At 46.6% G+C, this 20,326-nt stretch overlaps 1 protein-coding gene and 1 non-coding gene across 9 annotated transcripts in view; both read right to left on the bottom strand.

The window, feature by feature from the left end:
• scn1laa (sodium channel, voltage-gated, type I-like, alpha) overlaps positions 1-20,326 on the bottom strand; it is a 480,246-nt gene that overhangs the window by 74,914 nt on the left and 385,006 nt on the right. For all 8 annotated transcript variants that reach the window (XM_072473978.1, XM_072473996.1, XM_072473987.1 and 5 more), the window contains exon 23: positions 848-901. In XM_072473978.1, the coding sequence (XP_072330079.1) occupies positions 848-901 (54 nt within the window). The remainder of the gene's footprint in view (positions 1-847; positions 902-20,326) is intronic.
• LOC140408126 (U6 spliceosomal RNA) lies at positions 12,035-12,141 on the bottom strand. Its single transcript, XR_011940043.1, has one exon. It is a non-coding gene; the product is annotated as a U6 spliceosomal RNA (small nuclear RNA).

A 20,326-nucleotide genomic window follows, 5' to 3' on the forward strand; every position in this document is an offset into this window, starting at 1 on the left:
TCTAACACTGCTCTATGCCATTTTCTGCAAGCAGGAATCTGCCTCAAAAACTTAGTGGTATAGCAAATTTCAAGCAATCTCTGATATTTTCAAATCCTTTTTGATAGGTTGTACTAATATTTAAAGCAACATCATATATTAGCTTTTTTAAGGTAGTCAAAATGTTCATTAAAACAAAATACATCATTTGTAACATGGCTTAGACCTTTTTAAAAAATTTTCCAATCTACCTTGCACATCTTTGTGTTGTGGCGGCAAAACCCACACAGACACAGGGAGAATGTGCAAACTCCACACGGACAGTGACCCGGGTCCTCGGCGCTGTGAGTGAGCAATGCTAACCACTGGCCACCGTGCCACCCATGTCTTAGACTTATGAATCCAAATCCACTGGGCGGCACGGTTCGATCCTGGCCCTGGGTCACTGTCCGTGTGGAGTTTGCACATTCTCCCCGTGTCTGGGTGGGTCTCACACCCACAACCCGAAAGATATGCAGGCTAGGTGGATTGGCCACGCTAAATTGCCCCTTAATTGGAAAAAAAAATTGGGTACTCTAAATTTTAAAAAAAGAATTCAAATCCATATGGCAATTCTTATGTGTTGTGTAGTAAAATATACACAACAATCACCAACCTTTGAAATTAATGATTAATACACTTGAAATTAGTTTCCATTCCTTGGGAACAACTATAATCTGGTGAATGTGGTCATCTATCAACATACAACTCCACAGTCAAATGTAATTTCAAGAATAAGTGAAATTAACTTAAATAACCAGTTTTTGATGCTATATATTGAAACTTGTAAACAAGTACTGAGAGGTTGAATTGGCTAATGCATACTTACAGCTCTTGAATCAACAGCTGCGTACATGATATCCGTCCATCCTTTAAATGTTGCCTAAATAAATAACACAAAAAAGGCAGCATCACTTAATTTGAAACTATGAAACTGTAGCAAGAAAAACTGTTACCTTAATGCACATTAGCATTTCTAATATTTCCATTAAAATTTAAAACAATCTGCTCTTGCAACCTTCAAAATACCTGTTGTATGAACTGCAGACCACAAAGTTTTTTTTCATAGTGTACGCAGTAATACAGCAAGTATGAAAGTAAGTTCTTTCTCCAGTGCTAATCTTATTTTAGGTTGGGCGGGATTCTCTGATCCTGAGGCTACGTATTGACGCCGTCGTAAACGCCGTCGCGTTTCTCGACGGCGTCAACATGGCCTCAGGAGCAGCGATTCTGACCCCTACAGGGTGCTAGCACGGCAGTGGAGTGACCCACACTGCTCCAGTTGGGCGCCATGGGTCTGCGCATGCGCAGTGGGAACGGCGCAATTGCTGCGCATGCGCGGTGGCTCCCTTATCCATGCTGGCCCCGACGCAACATGGCATAGGGCTACAGGGGCCGGCGCGGAACAAAAGAGGCCCCTAGCCAGAGAGGCCGGCCCGCCGATCGGTAGGCCCCGATCGTGGGCAAGGCCACAGCGGAGGCCTCCCCCCCGGGGTCGGACCCCCCCCCTCCGGGGTCGGACCTCCCCTTCCCCCCACCAGGCCGCCCCCGCATCCATTCATACCGAAGTCCTGCCGAGTAAGACCAGGTTAGGATGGCACCGGCGGGACTCGTTTTTTTTTGTATGGCCGCTCGGCCCATCTTGGGCCGAGAATAGCCAGGGAGGGGGGGGGGTAGAGCGGCCCACTGACCGGCGCCCATTCTCCGCTCTCCGGAGAATCGGCGGACCGGCGTCAGGATGGCGTCACGCGATTTGTGCCCGTCCCGGCGATTCTCCGGCCCGGCCTGGGCTGAGAAAATCCCGCCCGTTATCTTTGCTTCTACTTTTAAACTGCTGGATTATCAAGTAATTGGAATACATCAACCCCTTTTACTTTGCTCATGCTGAACCATGGTGGAATCAGAAAAGGAGATAGACCATACTGTCAGATTTTCTAACAGTACTATTCACATGTACTACACGCTGTGTAGATTCTTAATAGCGACACAGATCAAAATATTGACATTTTAAATATATAATTGAAGTTTTTCATGAGTTTCTGCTAATTTAGGACACCTAATTAAAGTAAAAAGGTGTACACAATCCCCCTCCCTGGTTCAGATTTTGTGGTAGTAATGGCAGGAAAAATCTTGGCGTTCGTCATGAGTACTCTTCTGGATCTGACAGAAACTTCTGCACATGCGGAATTAAATGCAGAAATCGAGAAGTTGTTGTCACTAATTCTGTACTTCTCCAGATGGTGTGCTGCTCGAGCACCCCCCCCCCCTCCCCCAAAGACTGTAATCAATTGGAAATCTATGAATTTACAAGACCTTAAAAGCTAATGAAAAGGCCATCCTAAAAATTAGAGAGGTTGATTTCTTGATTTATCTGCCAGCTTATCTTGAAAACCATCTCTGATCTTTTACAGTTAAAGCTGACTGCCTTATCTCTGCACAAATATTCAGGAACCATCCAGACATGCTTCCTCAGGGAACTAAGCAGTGCAGCATGCCAAGTCACTTGATGATTAGCCACACTACTGAATTCTTCGCAGTTCTCTAAATCATTCAGCCTAAGGTTAAGATCCTAAGGACTGAAGGCAATCTAGCATAATTAATTTGTTCTGCTCAGTAAACACTGCCACCAAATAACAGTTTTGTAAAAAATTAGACCGAGATAACTGCAATATAAAGACTCAAACTAAATTCAGATAATCTTTAAGTTCGTCAGAGGCACAATATGGAGGTCACACAGTTAAATCATTTGGTGTATCACAATTTACATTTCTGTCTCTGAAAGGTCAAACTGATACACAGTATCTTGGATTCATTTGAAAGGATAGCTGGTAAATGTAAAATAAAATGACTTGCTCAGTAAACGCCAATGTAGCTGTCATTTTCTGAACGCACCACAATGTAAATAAGAACATAAGAACTAGGAGCAGGAGTAGGCCATCTGGCCCCTCGAGCCTGCTCCGCCATTCAATGAGATCATGGCTGATCATTTGTGGACTCAGCTCCACTTTCCAGCCCGAACACCATAACCCTTAATCCCTTTATTCTTCAAAAAACTATCTATCTTTATCTTAAAAACATGTAATGAAGGAGCCTCTACTGCTTCACTGGGCAAGGAATTCCATAGATTCACCACCCTTTTGGTGAAGAACCTCCTCCTAAACTGAGTCCTAAATCTACTTCCCCTTATTTTGAGGCTATGCCCCCTAGTTCTGCTTTCACCCGCCAGTGGAAACAACCTGCCTGCATCTATCCTACCTATTCCCTTCATAATTTTATATGTTTCTATAAGATCCCCCCTCATCCTTCTAAATTCCAACGAGTACAGTCCCAGTCTACTCAACCTCTCCTCGTAATCCAACCCCTTCAGCTCTGGGATTAACCTAGTGAATCTCCTCTGCACACCATCCAGTGCCAGTACGTCCTTTCTCAAGTAAGGAGACCAAAACTGAACACAATACTCCAGGTGTGGCCACATTAACACCTTATACATTTGCAGCATAACCTCCCTAGTCTTAAACTCCATCCCTCTAGCAATGAAGGACAAAATTCCATTTGCCTTCTTAATCACCTGTTATACCTGTAAACTAACTTTTTGCGACTCATGCACTAGCGCTCCCAGGTCTCTCTGCACAGCATCATGTTTTAATATTTTATCATTTAAATAATAATCCCTTTTGCTGTTATTCCTACCAAAATGGATAACCTCACATTTGTCAACATTGTATTCCATCTGCCTGACCCTAGCCCATTCACTTAGCCTATCCAAATCCCTCTGCAGTCCTTTCAGCCATTTCCTCACCTCCCATTATTAAATCTCCCTTCTCATCCTCTAAAGGACCAATATTTACCTTAGCCACTCTTTTTTGTTTTATATATTTGTAGAAACTTTTACTATCTGTTTTTATATTCTGAGCAAGTTTACTCTCATAATCTATCTTACTCTTCTTTATAGCTTTTTTAGTAGCTTTCTGTTGCCCCCTAAAGATTTCCCAGTCCTCTAGTCTCCCACCAATCTTTGCCACTTTGTATGCTTTTCCCTTCAATTTGATACTCTCCCTTATTTCCTTAGATATCCACGGTCGATTTTCCCTCTTTCTACCGTCCTTCCTTTTTGTTGGTATAAACCTTTGCTGAGCATTGTGAAAAATCGCTTGGAAGTTTCTTCACTGTTCCTCAACTGTTTCACCATAAAGTCTTTGCTCCCACTCTACATTAGCTAGTTCTTCTCTCATCCCATTGTAATCTCCTTTGTTTAAATCAAAACACTAGTATTTGATTTTACATTCTCACCCATCATCTGTATTTTAAATTCCACCATATTGTGAGCGCTCCTTCCGAGAGGATCCCTAACTATGAGATCATGAATCAATCCTGTCTCATTACACAGGACCAGATCTAGGACCGCTTGTTCCCTTGTAGGTTCCATTACATACTGTTCAAGGAAACTATCGTGGATACATTCCATAAACTCCTCCTCAAGGCTGCCTTGACTGACCTGGTTAAACCAATCAACATGTCGATTTCGGCGGGAGAACAGCTGGTGAGTCAGTTTCAGCGGGAGCAGTGCGGAAGTGGCTGCTGGGAGGTAAGTCTGTCCTTTAAAAGCACTTGTCTTTGCAGGGGCAGGCCAGTCGATTTCGGCGTGAGAACAGCTGGTGAGTCAGTTTCAGCAGGAGCAGTGCGGAAGTGGCTGCTGGGAGGTAAGTCTGTCCTTTAAAAGCACTTGTCTTTGCAGGGGCAGGCCAGTCGATTTCGGCGGGAGAACAGCTGGTGAGTCAGTTTCAGCGGGAGCAGTGCGGAAGTGGCTGCTGGGAGGTAAGTCTGTCCTTTAAAAGCACTTGTCTTTGCAGGGGCAGGCCAGTCGATTTCGGCAGAAGTGGAGCTGGCTGGTTAGTCAATTTCAGCAGGAGCTGAGGATTTTTTTTTTTTTTTTTAATTAGTGTTTTAGGCGGGAACAGGAAGTCGACCCGCGGACGTCTGGGAAGACCCTCACCAATAAATTCTGGTGGAGAGGAAACACGAGACACTACACGTGTAGTGTCTCCCACCCGCCCTCCTCCTCTAACCTAATAATAAAACCCATTGGTCTGAGGTAAGTACCATATTTTATTAAATTATTATTATTTTTTATAAAAAATTTAATTTAGTTGTTAGCCAGATCTTGGTAGAAAGTTAGAGGAATGGCAGGGAAGGGAGTGCAATGTTCCTCCTGCAGGATGTTTGAGGTGAGGGATGCAGTTAGTGTCCCTGCTGATTTTACCTGCAGGAAGTGCTGCCATCTCCAGCTCCTCCAAGACCGAGTTAGGGAACTGGAGCTGGAGTTGGAAGAACTTCGGATCATTCGGGAGGCAGAAGGGGTCATAGATAGCAGCTTCAGGGAATTAGTTACACCAAAGATTGGAGATAGGTGGGTAACTGTAAGAGGGACTGGGAAAAAGCAGTCAGTGCAGGGATCCCCTGCGGTCGTTCCCCTGAGAAACAAGTATACCGCTTTGGATACTTGTGGGGGGGACGACTTACCAGGGGTAAGCCATGGGGTACGGGCCTCTGGCACGGAGTCTGTCCCTGTTGCTCAGAAGGGAAGGGGGGAGAGGAGCAGAGCATTAGTAATTGGGGACTCGATAGTCAGGGGCACAGATAGGAGATTTTGTGGGAGCGTGAGAGACTCACGTTTGGTATGTTGCCTCCCAGGTGCAAGGGTACGTGATGTCTCGGATCGTGTTTTCCGGGTCCTTAGGGGAGAGGGGGAGCAGCCCCAAGTCATGGTCCACATTGGCACTAACGACATAGGTAGGAAAGGGGACAAGGATGTCAGGCAGGCTTTCACGGAGCTAGGATGGAAGCTCAGAACTAGAACAAACAGAGTTGTTATCTCTGGGTTGTTGCCCGTGCCACGTGATAGTGAGATGAGGAATAGGGAGAGAGAGCATTTAAACACGTGGCTACAGGGATGGTGCAGGCGGGAGGGATTCAGATTTCTGGATAACTGGGGCTCTTTCTGGGGAAGGTGGGACCTCTACAGACAGGATGGTCTACATCTGAACCTGAGGGGCACAAATATCCTGGGGGGGAGATTTGTTAGTGCTCTTTGGGGGGGGTTTAAACTAATGCAGCAGGGGCATGGGAACCTGGATTGTAGTTTTAGGGTAAGGGAGAATGAGAGTATAGAGGTCAGGAGCACAGATTTGACGTCGCAGGAGGGGGCCAGTGTTCAGGTAGGTGGTTTGAAGTGTGTCTACTTCAATGCCAGGAGTATACGAAACAAGGTAGGGGAACTGGCAGCATGGGTTGGTACCTGGGACTTCGATGTTGTGGCCATTTCGGAGACATGGATAGAGCAGGGACAGGAATGGATGTTGCAGGTTCTGGGGTTTAGGTGTTTTAGTAAGCTCAGAGAAGGAGGCAAAAGAGGGGGAGGTGTGGTGCTGCTAGTCAAGAGCAGTATTACGGTGGCGGAGAGGATGCTAGATGGGGACTCTTCTTCCGAGGTAGTATGGGCTGAAGTTAGAAACAGGAAAGGAGAGGTCACCCTGTTGGGAGTTTTTTATAGGCCTCCTAATAGTTCTAGGGATGTAGAGGAAAGGATGGCGAAGATGATTCTGGATAAGAGCGAAAGTAACAGGGTAGTTATTATGGGAGACTTTAACTTTCCAAATATTGACTGGAAAAGATATAGTTCGAGTACAATAGATGGGTCGTTTTTTGTACAGTGTGTGCAGGAGGGTTTCCTGAAACAATATGTTGACAGGCCAACAAGAGGCGAGGCCACGTTGGATTTGGTTTTGGGTAATGAACCAGGCCAGGTGTTGGATTTGGAGGTAGGAGAGCACTTTGGGGACAGTGACCACAATTCGGTGACGTTTACGTTAATGATGGAAAGGGATAAGTATACACCGCAGGGCAAGAGTTATAGCTGGGGGAAGGGCAATTATGATGCCATTAGACGTGACTTGGGGGGCGGATAAGGTGGTGAAGTAGGCTGCAAGTGTTGGGCACACTGGATAAGTGGGGCTTGTTCAAGGATCAGCTACTGCGTGTTCTTGATAAGTATGTACCGGTCTGGCAGGGAGGAAGGCGTCGAGCGAGGGAACCGTGGTTTACCAAGGAAGTGGAATCTCTTGTTAAGAGGAAGAAGGAGGCCTATGTGAAGATGAGGTGTGAAGTTTCAGTTGGGGCGATGGATAGTTACAAGGTAGCGAGGAAGGATCTAAAGAGAGAGCTAAGACGAGCAAGGAGGGGACATGAGAAGTATTTGGCAGGAAGGATCAAGGAAAACCCAAAAGCTTTCTATAGGTATGTCAGGAATAAGCAAATGACTAGGGAAAGAGTAGGACCAGTCAAGGACAGGGATGGGAAATTGTGTGTGGAGTCTGAAGAGATAGGCGAGATACTAAATGAATATTTTTCGTCAGTATTCACTCAGGAAAAAGATAATGTTGTGGAGGAGAATGCTGAGACCCAGGCTAATAGAATAGATGGCATTGAGGTACGTAGGGAAGAGGTGTTGGCAATTCTGGACAGGCTGAAAATAGATAAGTCCCCGGGACCTGATGGGATTTATCCTAGGATTCTCTGGGAGGCCAGGGAAGAGTTTGCTGGACCTTTGGCTTTGATTTTTATGTCATCATTGGCTACAGGAATAGTGCCAGAGGACTGGAGGACAGCAAATGTGGTCCCTTTGTTCAAAAAGGGGAGCAGAGACAACCCCGGCAACTATAGACCGGTGAGCCTCACATCTGTAGTGGGTAAAGTCTTGGAGGGGATTATAAGAGACAAGATTTATAATCATCTAGATAGGAATAATATGATCAGGGATAGTCAGCATGGCTTTGTGAAGGGTAGGTCATGCCTCACAAACCTTATTGAGTTCTTTGAGAAGGTGACTGAACAGGTAGATGAGGGTAGAGCAGTTGATGTGGTGTATATGGATTTCAGCAAAGCGTTTGATAAGGTTCCCCACGGTAGGTTATTGCAGAAAATACGGAGGCTGGGGATTGAGGGTGATTTAGAGATGTGGATCAGAAATTGGCTAGCTGAAAGAAGACAGAGGGTGGTGGTTGATGGGAAATGTTCAGAATGGAGTACAGTCACAAGTGGAGTACCACAGGGATCTGTTCTGGGGCCGTTGCTGTTTGTCATTTTTATCAATGACCTAGAGGAAGGCGCAGAAGGGTGGGTGAGTAAATTTGCAGACGATACTAAAGTCGGTGGTGTTGTCGATAGTGTGGAAGGATGTAGCAGGTTACAGAGGGATATAGATAAGCTGCAGAGCTGGGCTGAGAGGTGGCAAATGGAGTTTAATGTCGAGAAGTGTGAGGTGATTCACTTTGGAAGGAATAACAGGAATGCGGAATATTTGGCTAATGGTAAAGTTCTTGAAAGTGTGGATGAGCAGAGGGATCTAGGTGTCCATGTACATAGATCCCTGAAAGTTGCCACCCAGGTTGATAGGGTTGTGAAGAAGGCCTATGGAGTGTTGGCCTTTATTGGTAGAGGGATTGAGTTCCGGAGTCAGGAGGTCATGTTGCAGCTGTACAGAACTCTGGTACGGCCGCATTTGGAGTATTGCGTACAGTTCTGGTCACCGCATTACAGGAACGACGTGGAGGCTTTGGAGTGGGTGCAGAGGAGATTTACCATAATGTTGCCTGGTATGGAGGGAAAATCTTATGAGGAAAGGCTGATGGACTTGAAGTTGTTTTCGTTGGAGAGAAGAAGGTTAAGAGGAGACTTAATAGAGGCATACAAAATGATCAGGGGGTTAGATAGGGTGGACAGTGAGAGCCTTCTCCCGCGGATGGAAATGGCTGGCACGAGGGGACATAACTTTAAACTGAGGGGTAATAGATATAGGACAGAGGTCAGAGGTAGGTTCTTTACGCAAAGAGTAGTGAGGCCGTGGAATGTCCTACCTGCTACAGTAGTGAACTCGCCAACATTGAGGGCATTTAAAAGTTTATTGGATAAACATATGGATGATAATGGCATAGTGTAGGTTAGATGGCTTTTGTTTCGGTGCAACATCGTGGGCCGAAGGGCCTGTACTGCGCTGTATTGTTCTATGTTCTATGTAAATTAAAATCCCCCAGGAGAACTGCTGTATCATTTCTACATGCATCTTATTTCTTTGTTTATTGCCTGCCCCACCATAATGTTACTATTTGGTGGCCTATAGACTACTCCTATCAATGACTTTTTCGCCTTACTATCCCTGATTTCCACCCAAATGGATTCAACCTTATCCTCCATTGCACCAATGTCATCCCTTACTATTGCCCGGATGTCATCCTTAAATAACAGAGCTACACCACCTTCCTTACCATCCACTCTTTCCTTCCGAATAGTTTGATACCCTTGGATATTTAACTCCCAGTCGTGACCATCATTTAACCATGTTTCAGTAATGGCCACTAAATCATAGTCATTCACGATGATTTGCGGCATCAACTCATTTACCTTATTCCGAATACGACGAGCATTCAGGTAAAGTACACTTATGTTGGCTTTTTTACCTCTGTTCTGAATCTTAACACCTCGATCAGTAACCTCTCCTAAGTTATATTTCCTCTTAACTTTTCTCCTAATATTCCTTGTTGTTGAACCCATATCTTCATGTAACAACCTGCTGCGTCGCTTACCATTCATTTTTTTACTTCCCGTTTTATCCCTTAGTATTACTGGTCCTATTCACTGAGCTCCCCTCAGTCACTGTACCTTGTACTGTCGCCCTTTTTGATTTTTGATTATGGTTTCTCTGCCTTACACTTTCCCCCTTACTGCCGTTTGTTTCTGTCCCTGTTTTACTACCTTCCAACTTCCTGCATTGGTTCCCATTCCCCTGCCACATTAGTTTAAACCCTCCCCAACAGCTCTAGCAAACCCCCCCCCCCCCCCAGGACATCGGTTCCAGTCCTGCCCAGGTGCAGACCGTCCGGTTTGTACTGGGCCCCCCTCCCCCAGAACAGGTTCCAATGCCCCAGGAATATGAGTCCCTCCCTCTTCCACCATCTCTCGAGCCACGCATTCATCCTATCTATCCTGACATTCCTACTCTGACTAGCTCGTGGCACTGGTAGCAATCCTGAGATTACTACCTTTGAGGTCCTACTTTTTAGTTTAACTCCTAACTCCCTGATTTCAGCTTGTAGGACCTTGTCCCGTTTTTTACCTATATCGTTGGTGCCTGTGTGCACCACGACAGCTGGCTGTTCACCCTCCCCCCCCAGAATGTCCTGCAGCCGCTCCGAGACATCCTTGACCATTGCACCAGGGAGGCAACATACCATCCTGGAGTCTCGATTGCATCCGCAGAACCGCCTGTCTATTCCCCTTTCAATCGACTTCCCTATCACTATCGCCTTGCCATTCTTCTCCCTGCCCAGCTGCGCAGCAGAGCCAGCCACGGTGCCATGAACCTGGCTGCTGCTGCCTTCCCCTGGTGAGCCATCCCCCTCAACAGTATCCAAAGCGGTATATCTGTTTTGCAGGGAGATGACCGCAGGGGACACCTGCACTGCCTTCCTACTCTTGCTCTGTCTTTTGGTCACACATTTTCTATCTCCCTCGGTACCTTTCACCTGCCTATTTGATATGTATCAATAATACATAAACATATGTAATTACCATTATGACTAGGGAAATCTTGCCTGTCAGAAGTACATTCCAGAAATTGGGTGCAACCTGTACCAAAATAGCTAATATGTGCTGCTCAAAGGAAAAACTTTTCACTCGGATTATAACCTCAATTAACTGGAACATACGTAATGTTCAAAATTAAAATATAGCACATGTAAGAATCCATCTCTATGAGTCCAATATACAAATTTTGGACCTTTACTTCGCTTAGAACCACTAAGGGCATCCCTCTGTGGAGATGACTTACCCTCAAGGGTTACCGTTACTTTTTATTCTTTCATAGAACATGGGCGCCGCTGGCTACGATAGCATTTTTGTTGCCCATCCATAGTTGCCGATTACTGTCCAATGGATATATATATTAAGATACCCATGGATTTGTTATCTAAACTGGTCACATTGATCCCACACGTGTCCCTCTTGTGTGTTTCTTCAATCTTGCAGAAGTCAAAGTGATACACACACTTTTAAACTGAGGCGTGTTGCAACCCATCAAGTTAATGTTCTTTACATGTAGTGAATGAATGACAGAATGTTTACAGTACAATTTTAACCCATTTTGAAATGCTCTTCATAACATAGAAAATAAAGCACACTATATCATCCCCACTGGTGTGCTAAATATACTTATCTGACTATTACCTTTCTGAAGTTATTTGGGGGGAAAGGGAAATTCACCTCCTGTGTTAGTTACTATTCCAGGTTTTTCCAGGCAATATACAGCAACATTCCCAAAATAGCAATATGATAATGACTAGACAATATTTATTTTGTGATCTTGATTAAAGGTTAGATATTGACCAGGAAACCAGGGATCATTACCCTGCTTGTCTCATAAATAGGATCATGGGATATCTACCAAAGTGGGTAGATGCGTCCTTAGTTTAATGTCTCATCTGAAAAATGCCACCTCCAACAGTGCAGCAGTCCCTTAGTACTGAATTGGAGTGTAAGCCTTGATTTTTATGCCCAAGTTCTGAAGTGGAACTTGAACATGTGACTCAGAGAAGAAATTGCTACCTACTGAGCCATGGTTGATTTTGGGTTCCCAAAGATCTCTCGAGAATTTTCCATAATTATGTCTTTCAACAGTTTTGAGAACTCCACGAAAAGAAAGGTGGAAACTTGTTGATAAATTACAAGGGAATAACACTACAATTAATCACAATAAATATATTGTACATACAGGCCTTTTTAATATTGTTCACATTAATAGAGAAATGCATTTGTAGGATCTTATTATGCATGTTATTTTAACAGACGTGTTAATTCATTTACAGTAAGTGAGTTAAAGTCTCCATTGAAATAATGACCAAAGGAATTTCATACAAAATACATTAAGTGTTGTTTTTTTTTGAGAAGGTGAAATGTTTAGAAAAGGTAAAATATGGAACGCTTCACGAATTTGCATGTCACCCTTGCACAGGCGCCATGCTAATCTTCTCTATATCGTTCCAATTTTAGTTTATGTGCTGCCGAAGCGAGCACGACATTAAGTGTTGTTAACCTACACACTCTTAATTAATAAAAGCAATATTGAACACCATTAATTTTCAGTCTTTTAAAATTGTTTGTTTATAACAACGGGAAGAATAAGAAATATTTTGTCTTGTGCGCAAAGCATTCTCTGAAATGTTAATTAAAATGTATGTACGACGTTCATCTTCCGTTCTTCTGATTATAGAAAGATCAGTGTTCACTGATCTTTACGAGGGTGCACTGCAGTGGACTAATGGAGCCATCCCCACCCCATCACCCTTTGTCCTGTCCCCTCTTTCCTTCCCTCCGTACACATTCCTTTCCTTTGGCTACGTTTTGCAAGTTTTCCTTTGGAAAGGGTGTGCACACCTCTACCAATGGCAATATTTTGCAATATGCAACATGGTGTATGTATTCTATCAAGATGCTCAGCATTTCTGTGCTGAATCACTCATGGTCCAATGCTACAAATTTGGTTTGGAGGGCAATAGTCCAGTGAATTGTTTTCTGTTTTGCAAATGTGAATCATTGTAGGCTCTTTCCTGTGGAATCGAGAGATTCACAAATTATCAGTCATGTTTTGAACAGGTATTTAATGTCTCTTTGAAAACAACTGTACATTTGTTTTTCTTTTCAACAATTGGGGAAATCCTGATTCATTTAAAGTTTGAGCATGTTAAGTACTCCCCAAAACCATTATGTGTTTTACCAGTGGTTATTTGCTGCCTGAAAGAGGAGTAAACTTTTCTGTTGCTAAGGTGATTAATAAGGGGATCAGGGGTTATGGGGAGAAGGCAGGAGAATGGGGATGAGAAAAATATCAGCCATGATTGAATGGCGGAGCAGACACGATGGGCCGAGTGGCCTAATTCTGCTCCTATGTCTTATGGTCTTGTGGTCTAAGGTGTCAGAAACTGCATGCGGCAAAAATGTGAATAGAAGTTGTAGGAGCGTTTCCAAGGCCTGAGTACTGAGCTAGCTTTTAAGTGGGATTCCTCCCTCTTAGTTACAGCTCAGCTGAACACACAGATCTGCAGACACATCAACTCCGGTTAAGACAGCTTTCTTTTCTCAAGCCTGGTCCATGCACGTGGGAGAGTGATTTGGATAAATGCCAAAATCACTCTGCCTGACACTTGTACAAACACACCAATTATACAGTTTTCCAAAAAACAATAACCCACCCGAGTTGGACTTGATCCAATCCTTGGAGCTGTCAATTTTATATTGACCAGTGAAATTTACTGTAAGCAAAATGATTATTGTGATCAGCTCATAATTTAACCCCATCCTGCCACCTGTTATTTACTAGGATACTGTGTCCATTATAAAGTTGTTTTTCTGACATTCCCATCTTAAGTGGCCTGCCTACTTCATTGTTCATCTGGGGGTAGGGTGCCAAAGTTGGTTACTCTTTATACCATGGATTGTCTAAGACAGGATATTGGGGACACTGATAAGAATTGTTTACCGAGCTGACTGTGTTATTGCTGACCACACTACTTCTGTCTAGTCCTATTTGTCTCAAAAACATGGGCAATGTAGCTTGTTTAAATCCCATCATGCATTGTGGCCACTGCTTGTAGCAAGGGTTTGAATGCTTATTACTGAAATAAGCATTAGCTATGTCTGAAAAATACATGTTTAATGGTTAATAATAATTACTGGGTATATTTTCTCTGATTAATCTCAATCCTTAATAAACTAACTTATGTAGAACTCTTCTAGTGTTATCCTAGCTATTCAGTTTTAAGGGGCCTCATCTCAGGATATCCCCTTTCAGAAGTGTTTACTTGTAGCCTGCAAAATTGTCTCTTGATAGATGGCGCAACTATTTACAGCTGAGCTTTTGCTATTGCTCCATGATTATGCTTGGCAAAGTAATGTTGTGGTTTGCTGTTGCCTTCCGAATTACGGCTGACCAGGAAACTCTCCTGCTCTTACCATCTGCCACCATGTGTATCAGAAGGATTTACAGGTTAATAATCAGCATGTTTGGCCATATTATGTGTGTCATCAAGTCATACCACTGCACCATAAGACCTCCCCCATTGACCCGCTCTATCAAAAGAGCTTTCAAGTTTATTTCCCTCAAATTCCCATCCAATTTCCCTTTGAAATAATTGTTTGTCTCCACACTCACTAGTCACTGAGACAGTATGGTCCAGAGCACTACCACTTCCTCCCAACCTTGCCAGCATCTCTTTCCACAAATCTTCAATCTGTAAACCCTTTTCCTTGTACCATCAGCCAAAGGAACAGCTTTTCCCTGTCTACCTTATCTAAGCCATTCATAACCTCGTACACTTTTATCGAATCTCTCCTCAATCTCCTTTGCTCCGAGGAAAAGTTAATCAGCATGGGGACTTCCAGTGACGACCATGGTGTGAGTGGTCGCACCTGCTTGAAGGCGTAGAAAATAGATCTTTTTACCTGAAATCAGGTGTAACTTCGATGGAAAAGTGTAGATGAATGTTGGAGGAGAAGATCCCCCAGGGAGTTGTATGTTTGCTGGCTACCAAACCTGGCAGAAGGTGAAAGAACTGGCCAAGGAGTTGGAAGAGACCTGTAGCACAGCAGCTATTGGAAAGATGATGGAGGGGGAAGGATCAGTGCAAACTTGAAAGCCACAGATGGAACATTTGATGGCCTTCATCAAGGAAGAGTTCAATCAACAGAGGAAGGAGATGCAGGAGGATCGATCAAAGGCTATCGAAGGGGCTGTGGCACCGCTGAAGGGCTCAATGGAGAGGGTGGAGTTGGAGCACAGCTAAAGAGTGGTGGCACTGGAGGCAGAGGTGGAGCTCTTAGGAGACCATTGTAAGACGCTGAGAGCAAAGGTGGAGGAGCAGGAAAACAGGTCGAGAAGGCAGAATCTCCGGCCTGCCTGAAGGAGTGGAAGGTGCGAGTGCCTGGGGACACATTTCAAGAATGCTGGCAGGGCTAGTAGCAGTGCGGGTGCTGGACAAGGCCTCTGAGGTGTACAGAGTGCACAGGTCTCTGAGGCAGACGCCAAGAGCCGAGGAGCCGCTGCAGGCAGTGATCGTAAGACTTCAAAAGCTCGTGAAGATAAGATCCTGCAGTGGGCCAGGGAGAAGCGGAACTGTGAATGGGAGGGGAACAAGGTCCGAATATACCAGGACGTTGGAGCTGAATTAGCAAAATGGCATGGGGGTTCAACAGGGCCAAGGTGATGTTATATCAGTGGCAGATCAGGTTTTGGGTGCTCTATCCGGCGAAGCTATGGCTGACTTATGAGGGCCGGGAATTTTATTGTGAGATCCCAGAAGTGGCCAATGACTTTGTCAAGGAGCTTAAACTGCAGGAGAACTGAACAATTCTGGGAGATAGAGGTACTGGCACTCTGAAATAATGGAAAATACGAGTAGAGTAGAGGTTGGAGGGAAGGAGGGCTTTTTTTGTTTCCTCCGATGTGGAGGGTTTTTCTTTTTTCTGTTGGGTCGACAAAGGGTAGCAGGGTTGAAAAGTTTGTAAGGAGACGCTCCTGTTGCCTGTTGCTGTGTTTTTCTTTTTGTCTGTCTTTGGGGGAGGTGACCTGTAGTTCGAGATGTGTCTTTGTTTGGGTGGGGGAAGGGGGAGGTCCGCGGGGAGCCTTCTTCGTAGAACAAAGAGGTGAGGGTGGGGAGAGGAGTGTGGAGTCAGTCGGAGGAGCCTTTGGGCAGGAGTTGCCATGCTGGCAGGTAACGCTAATGAACAGAAATGAGGTGGGGGAGAAGGCCAAGAGAGGTGGCCATGGGGGAGGGGGATGTGACGCGTTGAGGTTGAAGAAGCATGGTCAGCGGCGGAGAAAGGGGCCATCTTGGAACGGCCAGGTACAGGGCGAAATCAATGGGGGGTAGAACCAAAAGGGGAAGATGGTGGGTGTAGAGGGGAATGGAGGGCTCAATGGACCAGAGAAAAGATCTCAGGTCTTTGCGCACCTCAGGAGTTTAAAAGCGGAGGTGGTCTTTCTGCAGGAGTCGCACCTCCGCGTGAAGGGATGGGTGGGTCAGGTATTCCACTCGGGGTTTGATTCAAAGTCGCGGGGGGTGGTCATTCTGATGAGCAAGAAAACACGGTTTGCGAGCGTGAAGAAAGTGAGGGACCTGGGTGGGAAATATGTGATGGTGAGTAGGGTATTGGAGGAGACGCCGGTGCTATTGGTGAATGTGTATGCACCGAATTGGAACGACGTATGTATTATGAGCGGGTTGCGAGCAGCAATCCCAGACTTGGCCACGCACCAGTTGATTATGGGAGGAGATTTCAATTGTGTCCTAGAGCTGAGGGGAGGTTGATCGAGCCGTGGGTCAATAGGTAGGATACGAATGGCAAAGGAGCTGGGCGGGCTTATGGAAAAGATGGGTATGGTAGACCCGTAGCGCTTTAAGAACCCAGAGGGAAGGGAATATTCCTTTTTCTCACATGTTTTTAGGGTGTATTCAAGAATCAACTTTTTGTGGTGAGCCGGGAGATTTTGGTTGGGGTGGAGGGGGCAGAGTACGTGGGGATCGTAATCTCGGGCCATGCGCCCCATTGGCTGGAGTTTCGGCTTCGATCGGGACAGGAGCAGAAGACGGGGTGGAGGCTCGATTCGGGGTTGTTGGCAGACAGAGGGTTTTGTGATAAAGTGCGGGCTGTGATTAAAGATTATGTAGAATTGAACCAAAACGGGGAGGAGTCAGTGGCCACGCTTTGGGAAGCACTAAAAGCAGTGGTCCAAGGGGAGATTATCTCGTTGAAGGCACATGAGGATAGGGAAAGGAGGGAGGAGTATGAGGTATGAGCAGTTAATGAACAAGATAGTTGAGGTAGATAGGGAGTACTCGAGGGCACCCACCACAGAGGAATTGGCAAGGAGTAAAACATTGCAGGGGCAATTTGATAGGTTGATGACGGGAAGGGCGGTAGGACAGCTGCGCAGGGCAAGGGGATTGCAGTATGAATACGGCGAGAAGGTGAGTCAATTGTTAGTGCATCAGCTACAGAGGCAGCCGTGTCCAGGAAAATATTGAGGTTATGGACTGAGGCAGGGGAGGTGGTGTTGGAGCCGGGGAAGATAAATGAGGCGTTTAGGGATTATTATGAGGAGTTGTACAGGGTGGACCGGGGGTTGAAGAGGGGAACATGGGGTGGTTTTTGGACGCACTTGAGTTTCCACAGTTGGAGAGAAGAGACAGGTGCTAAAGGAGCCCTTGGGGCTGAGGGAGATATTGGACAGCATTAGGGGTAAGAAGTCAGTGAAGACCCTGAGGCCTGATGGCGGAAATTTACAAGGAGTTTGTAATGGACTTGGCACCATATTTCTTGGGGGCGTTTAATGAGGCATTGGAGAAGGGGGAGCTGCCGGAGGCGATGTCACAGGCAACGATCAAATTGATAACAAAAAAAAGGAAAGACCGTTGGAGTGTGGGTCGTGTAGGCTCAAATTGCTGTTAAATACGGGTGTGAACGTGCTGGCCAAGCTGATGGCGGGGAGGATGGAATGTTGTGTCTGGGGGGGTGGTTGTGGAGGATCAGACAGGCTTCGTAAAGGGCAGGCACCTCTCTAGTAATATAAAGGAGGCTGTGAATCGTGATCGTGACTCTGTCGGGAGTTCAGGTACCGGAGGTAGTGGTTTCCAAGGACGCGGAGATGGCATTCGATCGGGTGGAGTGGCGACACCAGTTTGAGATCCTGGGTGGTTCGGGGTTGGGCCAAAGTTCGTGGCATGGGTGTGCCTGTTATACGTGGCACCGGTGGCGAGTGTTCTGACCACCGATATGGGTTCACCAAACTTTGAACGGCACAGGGGAACAAGGCAGGGGTGCCTGCTGTCGCAGCTGTTGTACAGAGCCTCTGGTAATGGCTCTTAGGGGGTCGACAGAGTGGCAAGGGATTACAAGGGTGTGTAGGGAACATTGGGTGTCGCTATATGTGGTCGACCTGCTATTGTTTGTAGCAGATCCGCTGGAGAGCATGGGGAGGATCATGGGCGGTTGGGAAAGTTCAGGGTGTTCTCGGGATATAAACTAAACATAGGGAAAAGTGAGGTGTTCCCGGAGAACGAGCTGGGTCGGCGAGTCAACCTAGATGGCTGCCATTCAAGGTGGCCAGAGACAACTGGGGATTCAGGGATCGAGAGAATGGGCGATGCTACATAAATGGAATCTAACAAAGCTGGTGGAGGAGGTTAGGGAGGATCTGAAGAGTTGAGACACTCTGCATCTGACTCTGACAGGGAGGGTCCAAGTGGTGAAGGTGAACCTTTTGCCGAGGTTCCTGTTCATATTCCAGACATTTCCAAACTTTGTACCGAAGGCCTTCTTCCAAAAACTCAATATGATTATTCAGACTTTGTGTAGGTAGGGGAAAGTGCCAAGGGTTAAGAGGACCCTGCTACAGAGACAGAGGCAAAAGAGAGGGTTGGCGTTGCCGAACCTGCTGCACTATTACTGGGCAGCAAACGTGGGGAAGGTGAAGTGGTGGTGGGAAGGAGAGGGGGCAGAATGGGTGAGGCTGGAGGAAGAATCCTGTAGGCGGTCCAGCCTGAGGGCTATGGTGATGACGGCATTGTCAATGGCGCCAAGGAAATACGTGGAGAGCTCTGTGGTACAGACAGTAAAGGTTTGGAACCAGCTGAGGAAGCACTTCAGGATAGAAGGGATGTCGGTGTTGGCGCCGCTGTGTGAAAATCACAGATTCGAGTTAAGGCGGATAGACGGTATGTACAGGAAGTGGAAAGAAGTATGGAGTGAGGTGCTACGAAGGGCAAGTGCGACCTCCTCATGCGCAAGGATGAGCCTGATGCAGTTCAAATGTCACACAAGGTACATATGACTCGGGCAAGAATGAGTGGATTCTTCCAGGGGGTGGCAGACAAGTGCGAGAAGTGTGGGCGGGTCCAGTAAGTCACGCACATATGCGGCGGGATTCTCCCTTCTGGGGGACTAAGTCCCACGCCGGCGGGAGAAACGACGCCAACCACTCCGGCGTCAACAGCCCCCGAAAGTGCAGAAATTCTCCGCACTTTCGGGGGCTAGGTGGACGGCGGAGGGGTTGCCACCGTTCCAGCCAGCACCGAAGGGACTGCGCGAGTTCGTGCATGCGCCGAAGGCCCGGCGTGATCTCGCGCATGCACGGAACTGCCAGCGTGGTACTGCGCATGCACAGACCGGCCGGCGTATTTTGCCGCATCCGCGGGGGGTTCTCTTCTCCGCACCAGCCATGGCGGAGCCCGACAGGGACGGCGCGGTAGAATGAAGTGCTCCCACGGAACGGGCCCGCCCGCAGATCGGTGGGCCCTGATCGCGGGCCAGGCCACAATGGGGGCCCTCCCCCGGGGTCGGATTCCCCCGCGCACCCCCAAGGACCCTCCCGCCGATTTACCTGCCAGGTCCCGCTGGTGTCAGAGGTGAGTGATTCACGCAGGCGGGGCTGGCCAAAAACGGACGGCCGCTCGGCTGATCGGGGCCCGGAGAATTGCCGGGGGTGCCGCTGCCAACGGCCCCCGACCGGCGTAGCATGAATCCCACCCCCGCCCATAAAACGGCGCCAGAGAATACAGCAGCCAGCGTCGGGGTGGAATTCGCACCGCCGCCCGGCGATTCTACAACCCGGCAGAGGGTCAGAGAATCCTGCCCCAGGTCTGGGGCTGCAAAAAGTTGGAGTGATTCTGGGCGGGCGTGTTTGCGATGCTAACGAAGATAGTGAGGGAGGAGGTTGAGCCAGACCGTTGGGTGGCGCTATTTGGGATATCGGAGAAGCCGGAGCTGATGAAGGGAAGGAAGGCCGATGTTGTGGCCTTTGCCTCTCTGATTGCAGGTGAAGAATCTTACTGGAATGGCGATCGGCAACCCCACTGGGTGTTGCGGCTTGGCTTGATGACTTATGACTTCCTTCGGTTGGAAAAGATCAAATACGAATTAAGAGGTTCAGCGGAGGGCTTCGAGGCGAGGTGGCGGATGTTCATGGCTGTATTTGAGGAGTTGTTCGTCGCAGGTGGTGAAAAAGGGGAACATTTTATACAAACTGTGTAGTTGTATGTTGGGAAGTTTGCTCTCCGAATTGTTTCTGTTTTGTAACTTTTTTAATAAGTTTGGAATAAAATACATTAAAAAAAGTTAAACAGTATCATCCTCATGTCCAAATTTGACATCAGATGCAAATTTTGATATTTTACTCTGTATTCCATTATACAACTTCAATGATGCA

The sequence above is a fragment of the Scyliorhinus torazame genome, chromosome 2, assembly GCF_047496885.1.
Source record: "Scyliorhinus torazame isolate Kashiwa2021f chromosome 2, sScyTor2.1, whole genome shotgun sequence".
Classification (NCBI taxonomy): Eukaryota; Metazoa; Chordata; class Chondrichthyes; order Carcharhiniformes; family Scyliorhinidae; genus Scyliorhinus; species Scyliorhinus torazame.